This window comes from Pygoscelis adeliae, unplaced genomic scaffold (genome assembly GCF_000699105.1).
Source record: "Pygoscelis adeliae isolate BGI_AS28 unplaced genomic scaffold, ASM69910v1 Scaffold654, whole genome shotgun sequence".
NCBI classification, from domain to species: domain Eukaryota; kingdom Metazoa; phylum Chordata; class Aves; order Sphenisciformes; family Spheniscidae; genus Pygoscelis; species Pygoscelis adeliae.
In genome coordinates, this window is record NW_008824559.1 from 77,357 (window position 1) to 99,399 (window position 22,043).

The 22,043-nt window shown below is 58.6% G+C and overlaps 1 protein-coding gene across 1 annotated transcript; it reads right to left on the reverse strand.

The window, feature by feature from the left end:
• Positions 1-4,531: 4,531 nt before the first annotated feature.
• CADM3 (cell adhesion molecule 3) lies at positions 4,532-11,775 on the reverse strand (the record flags this gene model as incomplete). The annotated part of the gene is made up of 8 exons (XM_009322024.1): positions 4,532-4,650; positions 5,756-5,881; positions 9,242-9,411; positions 9,773-9,863; positions 10,476-10,646; positions 10,884-11,021; positions 11,249-11,401; positions 11,635-11,775. Coding segments are annotated over 8 exons (1,109 nt in total), but the record flags the coding sequence as incomplete, so codon positions are not given.
• Positions 11,776-22,043: the final 10,268 nt, after the last annotated feature.

Here is a 22,043-nt window from a genome sequence, read left to right on the forward strand (position 1 = left end):
CCCTCCCATGCTGTGCACCAGGGTGAGCCGTGTCCCCCCCACCAGGCTGAGCTCTGCCCCTCCCCTGGCCTCTGTGCCCCTTGTTCCCCCTTGCCCCAGAGGGGTCACAGCCACGACACCTCCCAGGCCCTGGCAGTGTCCGGTGTGCGCAGGCAGAAGCAGAGACGCGCAGACAGGTAATGTGTGTAATCCAGATATATTTATAGGATTATTTTCCAAGATTAGCACAGGATATTAGAAAGGTTATAAAGTCACATCGATGTTCGTTGTCTCCCTTTTATGTACATACAAGAACACAGCACAACAACACAGACCATCCTCTGCCCTGCCTTGCTGCCGCCCCATGGCGTCTCCAGAGCTCCCTACAAATATGGCTTTCGTGTCTATTGAGAGTTCAGTGCCGGCCAGGAAGTGGCTGGAGCCTCGCCAGGGCTGGTGAGCGGGAGTGAACAGGCCTGGCTGCAAACGAGGACCACAGGGTCCCGAATACTCCTCGGTTCCCCAGCACCGGCCCTGGCTGCACCCTGGTTTGGATACCCCAGGCCCAGCACAGGTGACAATGGTGGCACAGAGTGGACATGGGGCTGGAGGTCCCCTGCCCGTGTGGTCAACGAGGACCCCCTGCTCCCGAAGGGGCCACCAAGGCCCAGGGAGGTGGCTGGTGCCCTGGGCTCTCCCAGACACGCGGTGACACCACCTGGCTTTTCTGGGCACCGGCAGGGAGGGACAGGAGCCCAGTGCCTCCTCTCCCCTGTGGTAGTGTGTCCCTCATGTCACTGCCCCAGCAGCACTGCCTGCCCCCTTGCTTCTTCCCTCCGCAGTGCGGCGCATCCACCATCGGCCACATCAGTGACACCATGTGCCCTGCTGCCTCCCCGTGCCGCTGATGGTGTGGTGTCACCCCCATGCTAGCATCAAGGTGTAGCTTCTCACCCCTTCACATGACCCACATCACCTCTTGTACTTATGACATGGTGTACCCAACCCTCCTTGACAGCCCTGAGCCGGTGTACCACAGTGCTGTACACATGTACAACAGCACATGCCTCAGACTCAACACAGGGTGTATTCCATCAACCCCCCCCTCACATCACCCTAACACACTCATGGCGTGGTGCAGCTCACGACTGACACCCATCGTGCCCCCACTCATGGCTGTGTACCTGTTCCCCTGCACACCTGTGACATGGTGTATTCACCACCCCAGAAGTCTCAACACACGGCGTACCCCACCAAGCCCCTGGGCTCCCAAAATGGTGTTTCCCACCACACCTCACACCCATGACATGATCTATTCATCAGGGCCTCAAACTCACAAAGTGGTTTCTCCATCATGCTCATGACATGGTGTGTCCTATCTCTCCTTCCACCGGCAGCATGGTGGGTGCACCATCACTGCACCCTCCCACACCGTGACATGCCCCATCGCAGCCTCATGACGGTGTCCCCATCACCCCTCGCACTCATCCCACAGCATCTCCCTCTTCACACGTGTGACCTGGTGTATCTGTCACCCCTCACACGTGACATGGGATCTCCCTTGCCCTCATGCCTGTGGCAGAGGGTCTACTGCTCCCTTGCATCTATCAAAGCCCTTTGGCTCTTGCTTGCAGATGCAGCCTCATGTTCATGCTCCCACCTCTCCCAGGACCTGCGACGCCTGGGGCCATAGCTCAGCCTTTCACCATGGCTGTAGCAGGACAATGGGCCCACCTGGGGTGAGACCCAGCCCATCCTTTGCTAACATCTGCTGCAGGCAGCAGGTCCCACCCCGATGCCCTGCCTGTGCCCAGTCCTCCCCGTGCTGCATCCTGCCATGTCCCATACCATGCAGCATCTCAAAAAGGCCAAATCCTGACTTCTCTCACCAGGGTAAAGCGGTGACCACTGGTGCCAGCCCTTGAAGCAGCTCTGGAGCAGCGGTGCTGGGGAGAAACTGGCCACGGCCATGCCTGCGCTGCCTCAAAGGGGCACAAAGCTCCCTGTCCGACGTCAGCTCCCACCTCCTTTTCCCTAGGGACCAGTTAACCCCCTTCCCTCCCAGACCCCTGGGTTGGGGCTTTCTTTGTAACGATCTACAGCACGTAGACTTACAATGACATTAAACTGTACTTGAAAACATGTCCTTGCATTTTTATTTGAAGGAATTACTTCTATTCGATAGTGGATGTTAAAGATCTTCAGTGAAGCGTCAGGTCGCACATTCATACATGCTCAGTGTGCAGTGGAGTAGTTAACAGCATCGACATCTGCAGTGTTATCTCCGGCAGCAACGGTTGCATCCCTTGAAACGAGCTCAGAGCTACCGTTGGGACTCCAGGCCAATGTCCTCCTCCAAAGAGATAGGAAGGGAGGAACAACGTCAAGAAAACCGCAGGTTTTCTTCGCCATATACCATGAAGGCTTTGTGCACTTCTCTCTTGTGGTGCTAACACCCTGCTGCCTGCATGGTCCTGACACACGATTTAGCCACAGTGAACCTAATCACATCTGTGCATGTGCCACAAATGCATCGCTCATTCACACCCTGTGCCTGCCACCAAGCCATGCCTCTTCTTCCTCGCCTGCTTGGCCCCAGCCCCCTTCCAGCCCCGCTTGCTCTGCGATGGTTTTCCTGTGGGCATCCTCCTTGCGCCATGTGCTCACAGCGTCTGGATGGGAGCAGCACTACCTGCCCCATGGGCACCTGGTACCCCATGGTGGAGGACACAAGCTCTTCCTCTACCTCCAAGGTGAGGTTACCCACCCACCAAGGGCTTCTGCTCCTTCCCAAAGGCCTCTCCTCCTCCAGACAACCCGAAATCGAACGGGCTCCCAGCTGAAAGGCAGCTCTTGCAAACCCCTTGTGTCCAGACCAAGAGATGCTGGGATCCTGGGAAGCTGGAAAACCTCATCCCAAGGGTGAGGGATGGGGCCTGGCTCCCTGGGGGATGTGGGTTTTTCTGCAGATGCTGGAGTGCATAACCCCCTGCAGCCCCATCATGTGGGTGTGTGGTTGGGGTGGGCCAAGCAGACCCTGGGGACATGCTGGAGAGGTTGGGAAAGCTTCTTATTTTTGTCTTGGAAGAGATAATGAAACAGGTAGGAGGTAGGGCAAGACCTCCAAGCCTTCTTGGAGATCCGCGAACTACCGAGACACTAAACCCAGGCATTTTGGCCACTGTTGGCTGCAGCCCTTGGAGCTGAGAGGGAAACGGCCTTTTCCAAACTCACACCTGCCCTGGGAAGGGGCTGGGGAGGGAAGGGGGACAGACAGCTCCAAGAAGCTGACCCCGGTGGAGACCCTCTCTGCACATCTCCTTGGCCAGAGGAGTCCCAAGCCTCATGCTGCTCTAGGCTGCTTGCGCTGGAGAGCAGGTTGTCTCCAGCTCAGCTCAGCTCCTGTGGTGCCATGAGCTGTGTCAGCTCTGGTTGAAGCCACCCTCAGGGTCTAAACTACCTTTCCAGAGGCTCTGGGTGCCCCAGAGCCAGCCCAGCAAAGAAGGAAGTGGCGATGGCTACAGGCCCACTGGCTCTCCTGGCTCTGCCCCGTGCTCCCAGTGCTGTGGCCTCCTGCACTGAACATCTCAATAGATGGTTTAAATTGATGTTTCCAATCTGAGAATTTGTAAAGTTGGGGCTTTTTCTCTGGATTCGCCCCTAAACCTCTGCCCTCCCCCCTCCCGCTGGGGTGGGACCGGGGAGCTGCAGTGCCTGGCAGCTCCCAGTCTCTCTGGGGGCCTCAGCGGTTCCCACCCTGGAAGCTCATCCCCCCCTTCACACATCTACTGCACGAGGACAGCTCTCCTCCCAAATGGACACTGTTCAACAAGAACCACCAAGGATAAAATCAGGGCAGGGGCCTGGGGTCCCTCCCCACTTGACCCCAGCCACATGCCAAGAATGCAGAGATGCTGCCTGTTGGTATCCCGCTCCTGTCCCACCGGCCATGCTCCCTGTCCCAGCTGGGGCTGAGGCCATCACACAGCAGCTGAGGTTGGGGGAGCAATGGGAACGTGGGTCCTGGCTCTCGGTGGGAGGCACAGGGCGAGCGTTCGTGACAGAGGGGCTGCCCAGCTGCCCCGAGCTTGTACCAGAGCCTGGAACTGATTTTATCCTTGGATGTCAGAGAAACCAAAATGGAGGGAAACAAAGGAAAGAGCTACATTGACCCCAGCCCAACATCCCAACCAAAGGCCCAAAGCAAAGAGCAGCCACGAAACCAAAGCAAAGGTCCAAAGGAAGAAGGAAAGTTGCTCACTCACTGGTTCGTCTGTGTTTTGCGCGAGCGCTGGTCACAGGGATGGAGGTGCAAGCAAGCAAACGGGGCCAGGGCTTTTGCTGTTCGTAATAATAATGTTTTGTACAAGTTCAAGAAGAAGCATCATGTCTGAGGCCGGTCGCTCTCTGCTCTCTGTCCCGCCATCCCTCTGTCCGTCCATCTGCCCATGCCGGGCGTGAGAGAAAATCTGTTGGGTTGAGTGGGGTTTGTGGTCTGATTTCCGTTTCCATCGGGGTTTTTTGGCTCCATTTCTCACTCTCTCCAACACCCCTAGATGAAATACTCCTTCTTGTCGTCGCTGCTGGCTTGGCCGCCCTCTGCATTGATGATGGCCGTGTCAGCGTCTGGGGCGTCGTCTGACCCCTTGGCCTCGTGGGTCAGGTAGGTACCTGGGTGGGGAGAGGGGCTCAGCATCACGAGGGGGCCCTCCTGGCACCCTGCTCCCACGCAAGCAGGGGGAGGCTGGGCTGCCTGGAGGGGCCCCAGTGGCAGAGCGCGAGGGCTGGCTGGAAAGTGGAGGCGAGAGGAAAGTCCTTTGGGTTTGGCCTGAAATGGAAAAGTCACCGGTTTCCCTGGGACAAGCCCTGCCCGGGGACCGAGCCTCGCCTGGGTTGCTCAAGGCTTTTGCAGTCAACTCTAGCCAGAGGGTGAAACTGCCTCCCCTTTGCAGGCAGCAGCCTTTGCCTGCATTTCCAGGCACGTCTCCTGCCCTCCCCACTGTCTGCCCCTCCCTGCATCCCTGTCCCTGTTCCCCCTCAGAAAACTGGAGGGTTTCTCTGCAAAACTGCCATCTGCAAGGAGGCTCCAGCTCCCGGCTGCCCCTGGAGCTGGCATGGCATGGGGCAGAGGCGGCAGCTCTGCTGGGCTCAGAGGGCAGGGATGGGGTGCTCTTACTCACACATCACCTCTGCTGGGTTTTGCCGATGTCTGGATGTGACCGTCTCCCCGTGTCTTATGCACATACCTGCCGGGCGGATGAAAAGTCCAGGGATGGGGAGATGCAAATGGTGGAGGGGAAGGATGAAGAGCAAGGTGGAGGGCTCGAGGGATGGCGAGGAGGGCAGGGAGAGGGAGGAGGTGGGGTCAGGCACAGACGGGGACAGTGGCATGGGTAGTCCCGGAGCAGTGGATACCAAGCCATAAACGAGAGATGGAGAAATGGGGTAGAAGCTGTCTCCACCTGGTGCTGCCCAGCTCCAAGGACTCACTGGGACATCTCCACGCTGGGGTTGGTGCCAGCACGGGCATGGCCAGCAGCCCCCAAACCCAGGAGGGCTCTGTTGGCTGCACTGGGTTTCTCTGGACACGGGGCAAGTCTGCAGGATGGGGAGCTGCCTCTCTTCACCCCTGCCCCACGCTGCCCACTCGCTTTGGGGAAGTAGCCCTGCTCCCAGAGACCCACCGAGGGGTGAGCACACCTTGCGCTGCCTGCTCCGATGTGGCACGGGGGTCTTGGCTCCGTGCCCCTCCATGTGCAGCTCCCGCACCCCGTACCTTTGTGTCTGATCAGGTAGTGTCCCAACACGATGAGAAGACTGAGCAGGAGGAAGACAATGACGGCAACCACCCCGCCGATCACCGCATGGTACGTGCTGGAGGTTGAGGGCACCGGGCTGGCATCTGCCCAGACAGCAAAGGGAGAGAAAACAGAGAGAAGGAGATGCTGTGGACCCTGCTGCGTGGCAGAGGCTGCTGCTTGTCCCACAGATCGCTCAGAGCTGCAGGTGGGTGCCTTGGAGGGCCCAATCCTGCTTGGATCAGTGACATCAGCTTGATCCTGCTGCAGACGACAGCTGTCGAGGTAGGTGCAAGGAAAGGGAAGGCAGCGGGGGAAGCAAGGAGGGGAAAGCAGTGGCCATCAGTGCCAGCTCCTGTGGGGAGTCAGCCAAGAAAAGCCCCAATGGCTGCGCTGGGAGTCCTGCCTGGGTGAGAAGGCAACCAAGAAGAGCTGTGATGGGCAAACCCATCCCTGTGCCCAGCTGCCTGCGATGTGTCCCAGGGAGCAGCACCGGCAACATGCTTTGTGCAGCTTGTGGTATCTCTGCCTTCAGGCACAGCCATGATCCCACTGCCCCATCCTTCACGGTGGAATTTTTGCCCCAAAAGGGGAGGCTGAGCACATGGTAGAGCCAGGCTTGACTCACTCTTCCCCTGCGCCATGCCAGCAGGAAGGTGACATGCAGGCTGGCATGGCCATACACTGCACCCCAGGAGGAGACGGCACCCCAAGGAAGGTGGGACCCCAAGGCCAGTCCCAAGTCAGCCGCATCTTGTAGCGCAGTCTGTGCTGGGATCCTGCGTTAGCCCTGGTACACAGGGACAAATCCTCCTTCCACTCCACTCTCATTGTGCCCCGCCAGCTCTTGGGGGACAGAGCCACAGAAGCATTCAGACAGGACAGGGTGGGAAAGACAACAGGGAAGGCGACAGGATGGAGGGACATCTCACATGGACACAAGGCACAGGTTGCAGTTCACAGGCAGCTGCTGCCACAACCTGCCAGGAAGAGCTGAAGGACCATTATGCAGCCCAGGCTCTGGGGCCTCAGCTCTTTCTGTTGCGTACCACCACCCCGAAGTGCTGAGATGGTGGCTGCAGAGTCCACACATGCCAACAAGCAGTTGCACAGGGACTGGAGCCTGGCTGGGAACCTGGGACATGGCAAGGGTGCCCCTGGCCCAGGGCTGGGCCACCATCCTCCTGTGGAGCTTCTCCCACCGGGCTGGGGAGCAGCGGGTCCGTAAAGAGACAGAAAAGGAGCTTACGGTACCTTGGATGGGAGCTGGAGTGAAGGATGAAGCGGTGGCCATGGAAGCATGAGAGATGGGCTGGGAAGGGCCCGGCGGAGGGGCTGGAGTGGAGTGAACGTGTGGGGTGGGGAGCTGGGAAAGATCTGGGGAGGACAACAAAAACACAGGGACACGAATCAACCCCAGGAGGTGCCAGTGAGGCGTGACAGAGCCCATCGGAGAGGACCCCGGCTCCCCCCAGCCTGATGGGACCAGTTCTTCTCAGCGGCTCCTTCCATGACCCCTTTCTTGGCCACGGGTCCCACTCCTCTTCTCCTGCCACTGTCCTCTGGGACACACTGCTGTGAACATCTCCCTCCATCTCCTACCCTGCCAGCACCCCTGGTCACCCCTTCCTCTGTGAGGGACCCCATTGGGACCCTCCTGCCTGGGAGCCCTGGGACTGCAGTGGCCGGAAAGTGTCACCCACTGTGAGGTGCCACCTGCACTTTCCTATGCACACCCTCGGGGACTGCTCCGTCCCCGCTCTCCCTCACAGCCAAGCAAGGTGGCTGCTGTGGCAAGGCAGGCTCGAGGGCTCAGCCGGGCAAGGCGGCTGCTCCAGTGATGGTGCCCAAGACCCGAGTGGCTCTGGGGAAAAAGAGGGGGGATTTGACCCCAAGACCCGAGTGGCTCTGGGGAAAAAGAGGGGGGATTTGACAAGGGCGAATCAAGCCTATATGTGGAGCTTCTCTGCCGGGGGCTGTGACACCAAGCAGGTGAGGGACACTGGTGTTCTGGGTGCTGTGTGCTCATGGACGGTGTCGAGCACCCCGGATGCTGCTGTGAGCCTGCGGATACCTGCTGAGCACCCTAGGGGCTGCTCTGCTCCTGGATGGGTGCGGAAGGCTCTGGGTGCTGCTCTGTGCTCACAGCCGGGCTCAGGAATCAGCGCCCTGTGCAGACCCCGCATCCAGGGGGATGGGAGGGACACAAGGGGTGACAAAGGAATGACTGCACAGGGTTGGGCATTTAGGGGCTTATCCTGGGCAGGCAGAGGAGAGGTACTCAGGGGGACAGGGTGCCTGAGGTGCCATTGCTGCCATGCGCTCCCTCTACCCACAGCCATGTTGGAGGGGAAGGATGCCAAGAGTGCCCGAAACAGGAGGGGAGGGAAAGGGGCCGGGAAAGGGAAGACCTGGAACATGTACAAGTGCTGGAAGATGGAAAGTCCAAGGCTGGTAGAGAGGAGAGAGAAGGCAAGAGATTTGGAAGAAGAGGAGGATAACCCCAAATCCAAGGCCAAAACCGCAGGGAAACAGGCTCCTACCAACATGGGAAAGCTGCCGGGCAAGTGGCTGGGTGCTGAGCACAGGAGCCAGAGCAGCACCGCCACCAGCCAGGGATGGGCTGGAGAAGCGCTCGCAGCCCCACGCAGCACACAGCTCTGCTCCACGTGCGACACATGGAGCTTGGACGTAGCAGGGCACAATGACAACAAACACGGTGGCAGAGCACAGCTGGGGCAGGGGGAGGTGGTGAGGGGATGGCACCGTGCCAGGAGGCGGCGCATGCTGCCCCTTCCCATGCGAGGATGGGTGTCGACTGGTGATACACTCTGGGGACATGGGACACAAGGCAAGCCTGCAGGTCCAGCGGCTCAGGGCAAGCCATGGGGCCTGTCTCCAGAAGCTTGGGACAGGGCTGGCAGGGCACCTCGTGGTCTGGAGGGGTCAGTGCCGTCTGGAAATCCTTTTTGGCTTGTGGTGGCAACACGCAGAGGCTTCCTGCAACAGGCTCAGGAGCACTGGCCTTTCCTCCTATCCCAGGGACTCCAGCAGAGTCCTGCCTGCAGCCCCTGCAGTTCCCCCATCGCAGCCTCTCCCACTCCCCATCGGAGGCAACAGGGACTGAGCTCAGCCTGGGCCATGCCATGTCCCTGCCCTGACTCCCCCAAACTGCTCTCTGCCCTTCTCAGCCCCAGGCAGCGGCCTTGCACAGTGCAGGGAAGGACAGGGGGGCTGGATGTGGCCAGAGGAGCTGGGGATGCAGCGCTCTGCCAGTGAGCGTGCCAGGACTCAGCTGCATGCACGCACCCACTCTGCACCACAAAGCTTCCCCTTCCACCACAGCCCTCCCTGGATCCATGCACCCCTTCACAGGGAGACGCAGGTGGGATGGAGGTGGCTGTGCCATCCAGCAGCTGCTGGGAGAAGTTGGGTGATGTTGGGTGCCCTGCGGCCCCGCTTACCGCTGACGTCGAGGTTGTACTTGGCCACGACGCTGCCCATGGAGCTGGTGGCTGTGCAGACGTAGGTGCCGCTGTCACTCTTGTTGAGGAAGGGGAAGATGAGGACGCTGTCAGAGCTGAGCTGCAGGGGCACGTCGCTGCCCTCCTTCTCCCACAGGAACTCCTGGGGGCTGCGAAGTAGGATGGCGGTGAGGCACCACCGCCTTCCCCAGCACCCTGGGCGGGCTGGGGCAGAGCGGAGTCCCTGGCCGGGCAGTGGAAGGGGCAACAAAGGTGTGGGAGTATTTAAGCAGGAGGGAAATACCCCATTTAGAGATGAGCTGGGATGGATCTGCTGCTCCAGGGAGAGGACAGGGGCTTTGCCTGTTCTCCGTGGGGTGCCTGGCCCTGAGCCCAACACAGTGCTACCTGCGATGCCCTGCCTGAGCTCTGGGGAGGGCTAAGTGGTGGTTTTGGGAGCCTGGCAGCAGGAGGACGAGTTGGCCGGGGCCTGGCGGGGCTGAGCAGGAGGAAGGCGAGGGGGGGCCTTACATGGGGTTGCCCTGCCCGTCGCACTGCAGCTGGAGCTTCTCGCCTTCCCGTGGGTACTGGGGATGCGGCTCGATCTTTGCTGTCGGCTTGTCTGAAAAAGGAGAGGCACAGTTGGGTGACCGCCTGTCCCTGCCCCACACTGTGCAGGGGCCTCCCGGCACCCCAAAACCCTGCCCCTGCACCCTGCCTCGGCCCCAGCTGTGTGTGTACAGGGGTGCAGCGTGAGTGCACCTGTGGGTGGTAGGGTGCACCGACGTGAGGGTCGGCACTCTGGAGGTGCACAGTGCAGCTCCCATGTCCCTCACCCTGTCATCACAGGGGACATGCAAGACAAGGGGAATGGGAACAGGCAGGACACAGGAGATGGTACAAGTGGGTAGGAAGGGATGGCACAGACAAGTCTCAAGGAGATAGGGACAGGTAGGACATAGGGGGCAGGGACAGGCAGGGGAAACCAAGGGCATGCATGCGCAGGGGAAGTGTCACCGTGCAGTGCCCCTATGCGTGACAGGAGCTCTGTGCATGCAGGTTGATGAGCCTGTATGCATGTGTGACGGCTGTATGTATGTGTAAATGTAGGGCCATGTGTGTGATGTCTGCTCAACTGTGGTGATGCTGAGGCCTCCTCCACCTCTCCCACCCCTCCACAGCCCTGTCCCCTTTCCCATGTGGCCCTGTCTCATCATCCCCACGCACAACGTACAGTGGACCTGCAGCTTCTGCGTGGTCGACCTCTCAGAGTTCTGCAGGGACTCGTGGTCCACGGTGCAGGTCACCTCGGCTTCGTTGTCCTCCTTGGTGACGCGGAACTCCACCCGACTGCTCACGGTGAAGGTCTTTCCGTTGGGGTCCTCCACCACCTCAGTGCCCTCGTCTGTGGGGACAGGGGACTGTTAGAGCTGATGGACACAGTACCCTAGCAGAGGCGTGAGGCTGACACGTGTGTTGAGCAGGGGACACCTTGTCCCCATGCCTTTGTTGGCAGTAGCATAGGATGCCAGTGTGGTCCAGCACCAGGCACATCTGCAATGCCTGGTGTCCCACCTGCCTCCATGGTGTTCCCCAGCCACCCCAGTCCCTTGGAGCAGAGCCCCACTGCTTGCGCACCCACCCTTCAGCTCCTTGTTGCCCTTCTTCCACCGGAGCTGGGCCGCAGGCTTGCTGCCAGAGGACCGGCAGGTCAGCCGGGCTATCTTCTCCTCATCAATGGGCTGCTCATGACCGAAGATTTGGGGTTTCTGGGGGATTCCTGGTAGAGGAGGAGGCAAGAAATACAACAGCCTATTAGCTGTGTGTGTGCTGCCACCCAGAGACGGATGCACATGCAGAGACGTCAATAAACACAGCAAGGATGAGTTAACGGGTAGGGATATGGGAGTAGCAGAGATGAACGGCTGCATGGACAGCATCTTGCAGGCAGGGCAGTAGCAGGCAGGAGATCGGGAGCAGGTGGGGGGGCTGCCACCAGTGGCTTACCCAGCACGGTGACGAGGGCCTTCGCAGTCCGCACAGGCATGGTGAAAATGGAGCAGGTGTATTCCCCCTCATCCGACAGCACCACGTCACTGATGCTGATGGTCAGCTCGTTGGGTGTGGACCTCTCCAGCTGGATCCTGTTATCTCGCAGGGCTGGGGGAAAAGTGACAACAGGGTGAGTGACAAGCTCTGTACCACCACACCCCTCCACTAGCTCATACTTTGCCTGGTGGCATCACTGTAGGTGGGGAGCAGGAGGAAACATCATCCTCTGGGGCACCATTGGCCCTGGTCCACTTTCTCTCTGCCCCACCATCGCTCTGGTCCTGGAGTGGGCTCCTCTCCCCCAGCCAGCCCTCTCCCATCCCCAGTTCCTGCGCATGTACCTCGTTTCTCCCCAAAGTAGAGGGTCTGCTGGGCAGGGTTGGACCACTGCAGCGAGGAGTCATCGGGATCCTCCACCTGGCACTTGAGCACCACTGTACCACCGGCTACCACAGTCTCATCCGATGTTGTGGGCTGGCTCTCTGGACACAGACAGGAGAGGTTAGTGGGGGCCCTGGGCATCACCTCTCCCCAGGTGTGCACGAGCATCACTGAACAACCAAGGGAAGGGAGGGAGGAACACAGCAGCGTCCCCAACCCCCCTGGGACAAGTAGGCCTCCAGTGCTGGGCTGAATACAGCTTGCTTGGGACAAACATTTTTTCCAGCTGACCCCAGGCCCTGGATGGCTGGGCTACACAGACTGGGGTAGGGGGACCAGGTCACCTTGGCTCAGCTGCTCTGGGTGGCAGCATGGAGGGGCATAGGGAAGAAGAGCAGGTGTTGGCAGAGGTCTGGCTGGATCCAGGGAGACTGCCAGTGTGCACACGTGTATATCTGGGAGCATCTGTACAGCCCCTTGAGCATGGATGTGCACACACACACACGTGCTTATGGTGCATGTCCCTCTCCAGGGACAAGGGGTTTCTACCGTACAGGCAGCGTGCTTGGAGTGGAGCCGTTCTGCACACCCTGGGGACAACAGGGACCTGCTCACAGGCACATGTCAGCCCAGGTCTCCCACTGCAATCCCATTGCCCAGCAGGGAACGGCCCCACTACAGCTGCAGAAGCAAGGACCAGCAGGCAGGATCCATCCTGCTGCCCAACCTGCAGCACCGGCTGGGACGGCAGCTCCCGGGACACTGCTGTTGGCAGGCAGTAGCTCCATGCCAACCTGCACAGACACATCAGCGTCAGGCCTGGCTCCGAGCATGGCCCCTGGGGCTGCTGTAAGATACAGGCAGCTGGTGCCCACCAGGCATAAGCTGATCCAGACAGGAGCAGGGGTACGCCAGGAGGCAGCAGGAGAGCCTGGCACCAGCACAGGCACCAGCTGAAGGTGCCTGGGGAGGCAGCAAGCTCTGCTCCACTGCCCTGGCAGTGCCAGCAAGCCAGGGCTCGCACCCATGATGCCTCCATGCCAAGCACCCCATGCAATGGGATGCTCCACCAGTCATCTCCACCCCTGCCTCCAGCAAAAGTGTCCACGGTCCACTGAGTGTGGCCTGTGGGGTGCAGTCAGTGGCCTGCTCTCCATGTTACTCCTTAAGGGGATTTTCTCTTGCTCACGCTGCTCCTGGGCTCTGCACGTCCCTTCCCAGACTGAGTCTCCTCAGCTAAGACATTGTCCTTTGCTTCCTTCAGGCTCCTTGGAGGGCTCCACACTGCCAAGCAGCCCAAGGACAGAGAAGAGCAGCAACAGGATCAGATAACCCCCCCGCTTGCCCCAAGGACAGCTATTTTGGGAAAGCTGATGTGCCAGTGAGCTGAGCTGCACAGGGAGAAGGGGGATGCTGGCTCTCCCAGCTGGGGGCTGTACACTTTCCTCACCCAGCTGGGTCCACAGGCAGCCACATGGACAAGAGGGAGGAACACGGATGCTTCTATTTGCACTTTGCTCATGTGCTGGACACAGGGCTTCACAAAGTGTCATCTTCTATCTCAGCCCAAGTTACTCATGTTTAGGCAGGGTCTCCTCCTCAGGACCCCTGAGCCTTGGGTGATCCTGCCTGTGTGCCCACGCAGCCTGTAGTGCAGTCCTGATTTCACAGGCTTGGTTTCCTGCGTGATATTCACTGCTTGGGAGAAGCTCCAGTTATTGGAAGGAGAGGAGTGGAAGCAGCTTCGGATGAATTTCCCCATTTTCCACTCAGAATGGTGAAGGGAAATATTTTCTTTTGCTCACATTGCAAATTCCCCAAAGCTATCGCAGGGAGCAGGAAGGAGTGAAGAGGAAGGAAGGCAGGAGGACAAGGCTGCTGGGCTTCCCAGGGACCACTTGGCTCGTGTTAAACTCCAGGAAAGCCTGGGCTGGAGAGCACGTGAATCCCTCCCTGCAGGGATCCATCCCAGCAGCCATGATTACCAGAGATGCATCAAATTTGGATTAAAAACATTCCCAGGGTAAAGACTCTCTCTCCAGCCCAAGGAAACTCCCAATCACTAATGCTAATGTTTCATGCTTGCTATTGAAGTTTTGATCCTCTCCACCTGCCTGGGTTTGATGGCCAGCCCTTGGCCATCACTACACTCTTGGTTGAACACCTCTGGTTCTTCCCTGCAGACATTTACAGGTGGTGATCAAGCCTTCCCCACACACCAGCTGGATGGAGCGCCCGAGCCTCACTTCACAGCCTGTTCCCAGCTGCTGATCACAGCCCAGGCTCTTCCCTGACATGTCTCCAGCTTGCTCAAGGCCTGGGCATGGTGGGAGCTCCGGTGAGGACCACTGGGACCCCTGATGCTGGGGATGGCACCGGGTGAGCGAGACACCCTCCCCCTCCCCCGCCATGGGGGACACGTCTCTGCAATGTCACATGCTGGGGTCTGCAGCTTGGCCAGGGACAGAGGCCATGGCTCTCTGTCTGCTTCTCTGGGGAGATCTGTCTGTCAGCTTGTTTTAATTTGGTTAACAATGCCTTTGTGCTGCTACTACCATAATCAGGGGATTAGGCTGTTGCAAGCTGCTGTTGTCCAAACTCAAAACACTCCAACTTGGATGCAGTTGAGGACAGGGTCTAAAACCCACACAGAACAGACCCAATCTCTTAATTAACACAATTACCATCACCTGCCACAGCACTAGCCTCATTAAGGTATTAGTGTGGAGACACATTAAACAGAGCAAGGTGTCTTTCCCCCAGGGCAGGGGCCAGGCAATGCCACCCATACCCCCATGCTGGGTGACGCACAGGGCACCACACAGACCCATTGAAGCTCCAGCTTTGCCTTGTTGACAACCTCCCTTCTCCCTCCCCAGCTCACAGCTGTATAGCCAGGACCACCAAGATGGGTCCTCAACCCCCTGGAGACCACGCTTCTGTGAGCGCTGCAGAGCCCTGCGTTTAGCTTTCCCGCCTGCAGGCATGTGCTGGCGGCTCGTGCAGGGTGGGGGACACAGCCCCACACCAGCCCCTGCGGCAGAGCCCCTCTGGCCTGCCGCACTATGCCCTCCGGCACGACCTAGATACTCAGCTCACCTCCGTGCCATGCGCCCGACAGCTTGGAGGAACAGATGGGCACGGCTGGGCCACTGCACCAGTGCAGCTTGATTTAATTAAAAACCGCCATGGCTGTAACCTGCTGGCCCTTGACAGAATAGGGGCAGAGCTGCCCCGGGAGCTGCCATGGGGCCAGGAGAGGAGGGGGTGGCAGGACCCCAGGAGCAGCAAGTCCCACCACAGGGAGCTTCACCCCTTCCCGCTCCTGCCACGGCCTGCGAGGAACAAGGCACAACCTGTGGGGTCCCCGTCCCTCTGCAGCCTCACTGCCACCCTCGCAGGCAAGACCCCCTCTGGCAGGGCAGGCAGGTGGGCACAAGGGGCAAAGCTGCCATCCCATGGCTGGGGACAGTGGCACACTGAGAACGAAGATGCCTCATGCACTGTGACTGCTCCCAAATCCAGCAGCTCCAGCCCTGGCATGGCCCAGTGCATCCTCCCGGTCAAATCCTGGGGGTTCCCAAGGAAGACAAAGGGCAGCTTAGGCCACCCTGCTCACACCAGGATGGCCCTTTAACAGCATTGTGAGGGGTGCTGCTATGAGAAAGCAGGCACCTGTCACAGGGGTCCCAGCTCCCCGGGCAGCATCCCAGGGGCTCGGAGGCATGAAGGGGAGCAGAGCAAGGATGCTCTGGAAAGCTGGCTGCAGCAAAAGCTTTCAGGTCTTCCTGGCATGCTGGTTAAAACAGCCCCCATGAGCCCAGGGACAGGTGCCGGACACTCAGGGAAGCATCCGCCCTCACTGTGCCAGCGACTGCTGCCAGCATGGAGCCGCTGCCACCTGACAGCCTGGGCTGGCAGTCCCCTCACGCTCCCTCTGTGACACCGCACGATGGCCAAAGCAGCCCTGGGGGCCGCCCCGCCACCATGGTCCGAAGGGCTGCGCAGCCCGAGCCCCAGCACACTGGCAGGGCTTGGCACCAGGCTGCACCAGAGGACAGCTTCTGCTCTCACACCAGGGCAAAGGAGGCAAGTGCAAGGCCCCAGGAATGCTGGCATTGCTCTGCAGGGATGAAGCGAGGCAGGAGAAGCATGCAGTGTTTGAATCCAGCCTTCCCCACAACATGCCAGGCTCGGGCAGGTGCAGCCAGCCCAGGACTCCTGCTGCCTGCATGGCCAACAGCCCGCCCGTGGCTCATGCTCATGGCTCTCCTCTCCAGGAAGGGGAAGCAGATCCCTCAGATCTACACCTCCCAGGGCCACCCAAGCCTCGCTGGCCACCTCAGGCCCCTGCCATCATCCTGCAATAGGGTGAAAAGTTATTTTGCAGATGGTAAGCCAGCAGCAAGGTCTCCTGGCAGGCAGAGGACCCGGCTCTCCCTCCGCGGGACCCTCCTGGAGGAGGCCAGACCTGTTGCAGGTAGGGACACTGAAAGCTCAGTTACTGCCTCAGACCTGGGGACAGGCAGAGCAACCTCAGGCACCCCACAAAACACCACAGCAAAGACTTTGCCAGGTGCCCTGTTTTGGGCCAAGAGCTGCTGCCCATGTTTGTTTCAGATCCCAGTTGGCACAGTGAAATTAGAGAAGCACCTCACTCTAGAAAAATCAATATTTTGTTAATTAAACCTGCGCATTTTTGCAGGGGCTACATTCATATTTAAGAAGGGAAAAAACAAGGTACACACCTCTCCCGGCTCTCTGAACCCAGCAGCAGGACCTGCTGGCACGCATGTCCCCTTCCAGCACAGACCCTTCTCAAAGGTCTGCAGCTCTGCTGCTTCCAGCCCCAGGAAGCTCCCATGCAGACACACAAATCCTCTGCAGCACCGCACCTCTGGGGCCTTTTGCAACAAAACGCCATGGCATGCCTTCTGCCTTCCAGGAGCTGTTTCACCTGGAGCATCCTCAGGGAAGCAGCAAGCGATGCCTGGGAAGAGCACTGCAGCCCAGCAGCCTTCACGGTGCATCTGGAAGATGCCCTGCTGCCCACACCAACCTTGACAGGGCAGAGTGTTTGCCAAGGCCTGCCAAAAGCTGGAGGCACTTCCAGCAGCAACAGCAGTTGAGGCAGGCAGGAGCCAGAGCCGCCAGGACCCTCTTCCAGCCTCCGCCAGGCATGTCCACCCCGTGCCTGTCCGAGCCTGCCTCAAGGCTGCGAAAGCATTTCTGTTGGGGCAGAAGCAGCCCCAGAGGAAAACACCCACTGCTCAAATCCCTCAAATGCCTCCAGTCTGCAGCCATGGCCCAGAAAACAACACCTGTCATTTTCCTTTTTCTTTTCTATTTAATCTAGTTTCGTCATGATAAAGATCCAATTTATCTCTGTTGACACAGACATTTTCTAAGGCGAGTTATCTCCTCTCCGAGGACTGTATTTTAATAATTCACTCAGCAGCCATGAACTGCAAAGCTCCATTTCCAGCCGCAGGCATCCTTCCCGCATGGCGACACCAGAGCAGCCCGGCCAAGGTGGCAATTTTGAACTCGGTGGATTGCAAACCCGGCCAAGCGGGCTCAGACATCTGCTGTGCAAGCTTGCTTGCAAGCTGATTTGAGCGGTGTGTGAATCCACAGACTGGGATACCCAGAGCCCAACTTCCAGGCTGCTCCTCACCGGCAGCTGACTTGCTCCAGATTTTGTTAGAGGGGGAAACCTGCTCTTGTTTCAATGCATCTGCTCAATGCCACCCCACGCTCCTCTTCCCTGCATGCCTTGCCTGTGGAAGCCAGCCTCGCCAGTACGCTCCAGCCCTCAGACAGAGGACGCATCCCTCTGGGAGCCGCAGGGCAAGGGGCCCTCCTGCAACACCTCCAGGGCCAGCTCCTTTTCCAGTCCTGCGGCATTTAGACATCTCTCGTGGCTGCAAGGCTTTACCAAATGCTGTCAACCAAGAGGCTGCTCGTGAGATGGGATGGCTCTGTGCCAGACAAGCAAGAGCAAGGCAGAGGAGGATATGGGCAGCGGGAGGTGAAGGAAGCAGATGGAGGGCCAGCCTGCAGGCTGAAGCAGGCTCAGATCAAAAGGTGGTGGTGGGAGGGATGTAAGAAGCCAGGCTGATCTAAGAGAGGACTAGAAGTGGGGACATCCCCATGTGCTGTCACCCAGCTGCTCTCCTGGTGAGGAGGCGTAACCCACTCTCAGGCTGGGCAGGCAATTCTCCCTGGCACAGCAAGGCCACGGGGCTGTGGCATCCAGGTGCCTCGGGAAGTTTCCCAGGTTTTCCTCACCCTCACAGGGACAAATCCATCCAGGATCCCCATTTGCACCCTCTGGTGCCGAAACCTCCCTCTGGCCCCTCCGCCAGCTCCCACCCTTGTACCTCCAGCCCACAACAGCCAGCCTCTCTGACCCACCCTTCCCACAAAGCAAGGGATTTGATTTTCAGGGTGACAAAGGACTGTCACGTTAACACAAATGCTCACTAGAAGTGGAAAACACACAACCCCTAAGAGTCTACTCTGAACTCCAGATCTCTTACAGACAGGGATGTCATGCTACGCTTCAACAGTTGGCTCTGCAATGGCCAAGCCCTCTGCTTTGGGGGCTTGTGATGTGGGGTGAGAGATCCAGAGGTTAATGGGGGGCACGACAAGGGGACCTGCTGTCCAAGCTCCCAACATGACAGGAGCTCGCTCCTTGCAAGTGAAGTGGTTAGCTGAGTGCAGGGGCTTCATGCCTTCAAGTGTGGTCCCCATGAAAAACCCCAACTCCCCATCCTAAACACCAAGTTCCGTATTATCTCTCTGAAAGCAGATGTGTACATGAGCATTCTCTGGGAAGGGGCAAAGCAAGAGGACCCAGCTCCTCATCACAGCCTGCTCTGAACCCTGGGCCTTTGCTAGGGTTCTCCCAGGACCATGCTAGAGACTTTGGTCACAGCCTCCAGGACCCCATCAATGCTCTCCAGCAGCTCTGAGCCCTCTGCACGTGAGAACAGCAGGGTCCTGGTCCAAGGGGCACCAACGCTCAGCTCCAAGCACTGTGGGCAAATTGCAGAGCTGCATCCTTCTCCCACGGTGTGGGGATGCGGTCACCTCCCTGACAGACCCTGCCCAAGGGTACAGTGAAAGCTGACAGCTGCCTGTGACACCTGACCAGGGTTAGGCAACTGAAACATGGCCAGCAACTAGCAATCAATCAGCAGCCAAGAGCAGCCAAGAAAGAGAAGCAGCCAAAGAGAGAGGCCGGTTGCAAGTGCTGCCGAAGCTCTCGGATCACAGGATGCCCTCCTCCTCCAGCCCTGGCTGGCTGCTTTTAGAGCAAGCTGACAAAGCCCCTCCTGTGTGCCTTTGGGTACACCCTCGCCACATGCCTTCCTCTGCCACTGCGCATCAGAGCCGAGCTGGGAAGCAGCCTCTCCTCCAGGACCAGCAGGACTCTGCTTTCTGCCCTATCAAAGCACACAGCCTGGTCCCCCTCAGACATTGACTGCTCTTCCAGTTGCCCCAGGGCTGGATGAGCCCCTGCAGAGAACTGCGATGGGAACAGGCTGGTCGGGGGACAAGGGAGCTGGGGAACCCCTCTTATGGCAGCAGCAGCTCCTGCCTGCAGCTTTGGCAGCCGCACAAATGCAGGCCGCCGCTGGCAGCTCTGCTCAGTCGTGTTTGCACATTTACACCGGTCTGGCGGCCAATTAACTCAGCAAAAGGCAGCGGCATCATCAGGGAATCCCAGCGCCGGGCATGGTGATCGCCTCCTTCTGAGGCTACCAGCAATCCCATGGCTGAGAGGATCTGTTGCCACCCTGACCCACAAGTCACCAGCCAAAGCTGCAGTCTGCCCAGGGACAGCAGAGACCGCAGCTCAGGCACATGCTGCATGCAAGTCTGCCAAGTAACAGGCAAGTCCTTGGAGGAGGAGGACAGATGAGGGGGAAAAGCCCTGTTCTGGGCCACCACGAATCATCCAAGCACCCTGACAGCCATCCCCAGTGTCAGAGCTTTCCTGGGGCCCTCCAAAAGGGGACTAACTCCCTTGCAAACAAGCAGCAAGCTCACCCGGACCCTCCTGTCTCAGGCCTCCCTCCAGCACAGGGCAGCAGCAAGCAGAGCCAGGCAGGGTGACCCCTTTCCCACGGCCCTCCTCCAGTTTGACAGCAAACAGCTGATAACTACTTTTTTGAGCATGTTTTTTAGCTCCTACCCTAAGGCCAATCTCCAACATGACTGTTGCCAAGGGAACGAGCTCTTTGCTTTGACAGTTCTGTTTTAAGGATCTCCCGCCTGCCCAGTGAGGTGTCTCAGAAATGGTTGCTTCGGATGCCCTGGTTCATTGCTTGTTGCTTTGCAGGCATCTAAACACTTGCAGCGAAGCTCTGCCCAAGCTGGCATGAGAAACTGTCACTCCCAACTGTCCAAGGATTAAACACACAAGGTTGTGTAAGAGGATGTTTATAACAGAAATAAGAAATGGGGAAACCCTGGCAGCTCTGCTCCCCTCTAGGGGACAGCATGCCTGCCAATGGGCACCACACACTAACACCTCCTCCTGACTTCCCAGAAAGACAGGGCAGAAGAGTAATTTCAGAAGATTAAAATACAGGTCCAATCCTGCTAGTCTTTCAGGTGACTGGGGTGGATGCTCTGTTGTGCCCAGCTGAAGCAGGGAGTCCCCACATCCCAGTGGATGCCCAGGGAGAACAGCTGTGGCCCACCAGCTCATCTCTTGTTGCATGGTCTGTCCCTTTTGGAGATGAAGTCCCCAGCATCACAGGGAGACAAAAAAAGGCCAGAAACCAAAGCTGGTAAGATGCGGAAAGGCAAAACAGAGCCCCCCAGGAACATGCCACAATGCTGACCTGTTACTGCATTCATCTGCTTGGGGTGAAGGTGTTTAAAGACAAGCTAAGAGCACAGCCCTGCAGCACACAGCCAAGGCAAGGAGCACTGTCAGCAGCACACTGCACCACTGGGCCTGTCTCACCACGGCTTCCACCACACGTCAGACTGGGAGGAGAGCAGAGTGCAAGCCTGATGGCAGCAGAAAGGAGCACGAGGAGTTGCTGCCCTGGGCACAGCACTGGCACGGACACCACCAAACACATCCCACCTCTGGAAAACAGGTCCCCAGGGTGCATGGGGCAATGGGGTCCCAACAAGCCCTGTCTTCTGTGGTTATCTCCAGACTGAGAAAGTGAACCCAGCTCCCGTCCAGCATCTGCGCAGCAAGTGGCCCAGGAAGCCTGCTGCTCTCTGCACTGCCGGCCACTCAGACTAGAAGTGTCAGAACTTGCTTTCCCTGGAAATGATGGCCTGAAAGCAGCAGCAAAAGCAGTAGTCTGGAAAAGCTAATGCTCCACATGGGGCTTGCCAGTAAATACACCATCTGAAGCATTGTAAGGTGAGGAAGAGCATCTGTAGATGGAGCACTGCCTGGAGCATCACCTGAGGAAGGGTCAGGTCCCCTTGAGCAGGACCCTGCAGCAACAAGAGGAAGCTCACAGCTCTGCTGCTCCAGCACCACAGGCAGACTCTGGGGTCACCTGGAAAGATGCTGCTGTCTGGCACAGCAAGCATTGCTGCCCTCCAGCACATCCCTGTGACACCAGGAAGCCCGCGCAAACCCCGAGCAGTGGAAGCTACAGCATGGACAGGTGTCGGATGTGCATGCTGGTCCCTGTACCAGGGTTGTGTTTCAGCCTGCATTACAGTGGAGGCAGAACGTGATGCCAGGCAGGTGACTGGAATGGTTAAGCACATTCCTGCCCAGCCCTCATCGTGTGTCTCTGCTTCTCCGCCTCCCTCCGCTGTTATTGACTGCTCGTTTTAGGTAGCCTCATCTGGGTTAGTGCTTCTGGCATCAGGGCTGTCCAAACACAACACACAGCATTACTGCGTCCGACTCCTGCCTGGCTCCTCTCCTTTCCCCTCAGCCAGCATGGCCCTCCCTCTGCCACAGCAACCGCATAGCTCAGCCCAGCGTTGGCTGCGACAGCGGCAGAGGGGCTGAGACAGCCCTGGGTGAAAGCAGGAGCTCTTTCAGAGCACAATGGAGAGCCTTGTCCCCCACCTGCCCTTGCAGGCAGACAGAGGAGCTGGGACACCAGGGAGATCACTTACACCTCACCATCACTGCATGATGAAGGCTCTACTGCCGCATCACTTCATGGCTGCAGGTGCCTGGCCAAGAACAGAGGGGAGAGAACGGGACCAGATGGTTCAAGCTGGGCTGACCCAGTAATTCAGAGGAGGAGGCTCAGATACATCTGACTACGTGGGTGTTACAACACTGGCATCACCTTCAAGGTCCCATGGAGTCACTGAAGAGCCAAGCAACAAGGAAGCAATTCAATCTGTGCAGACACAG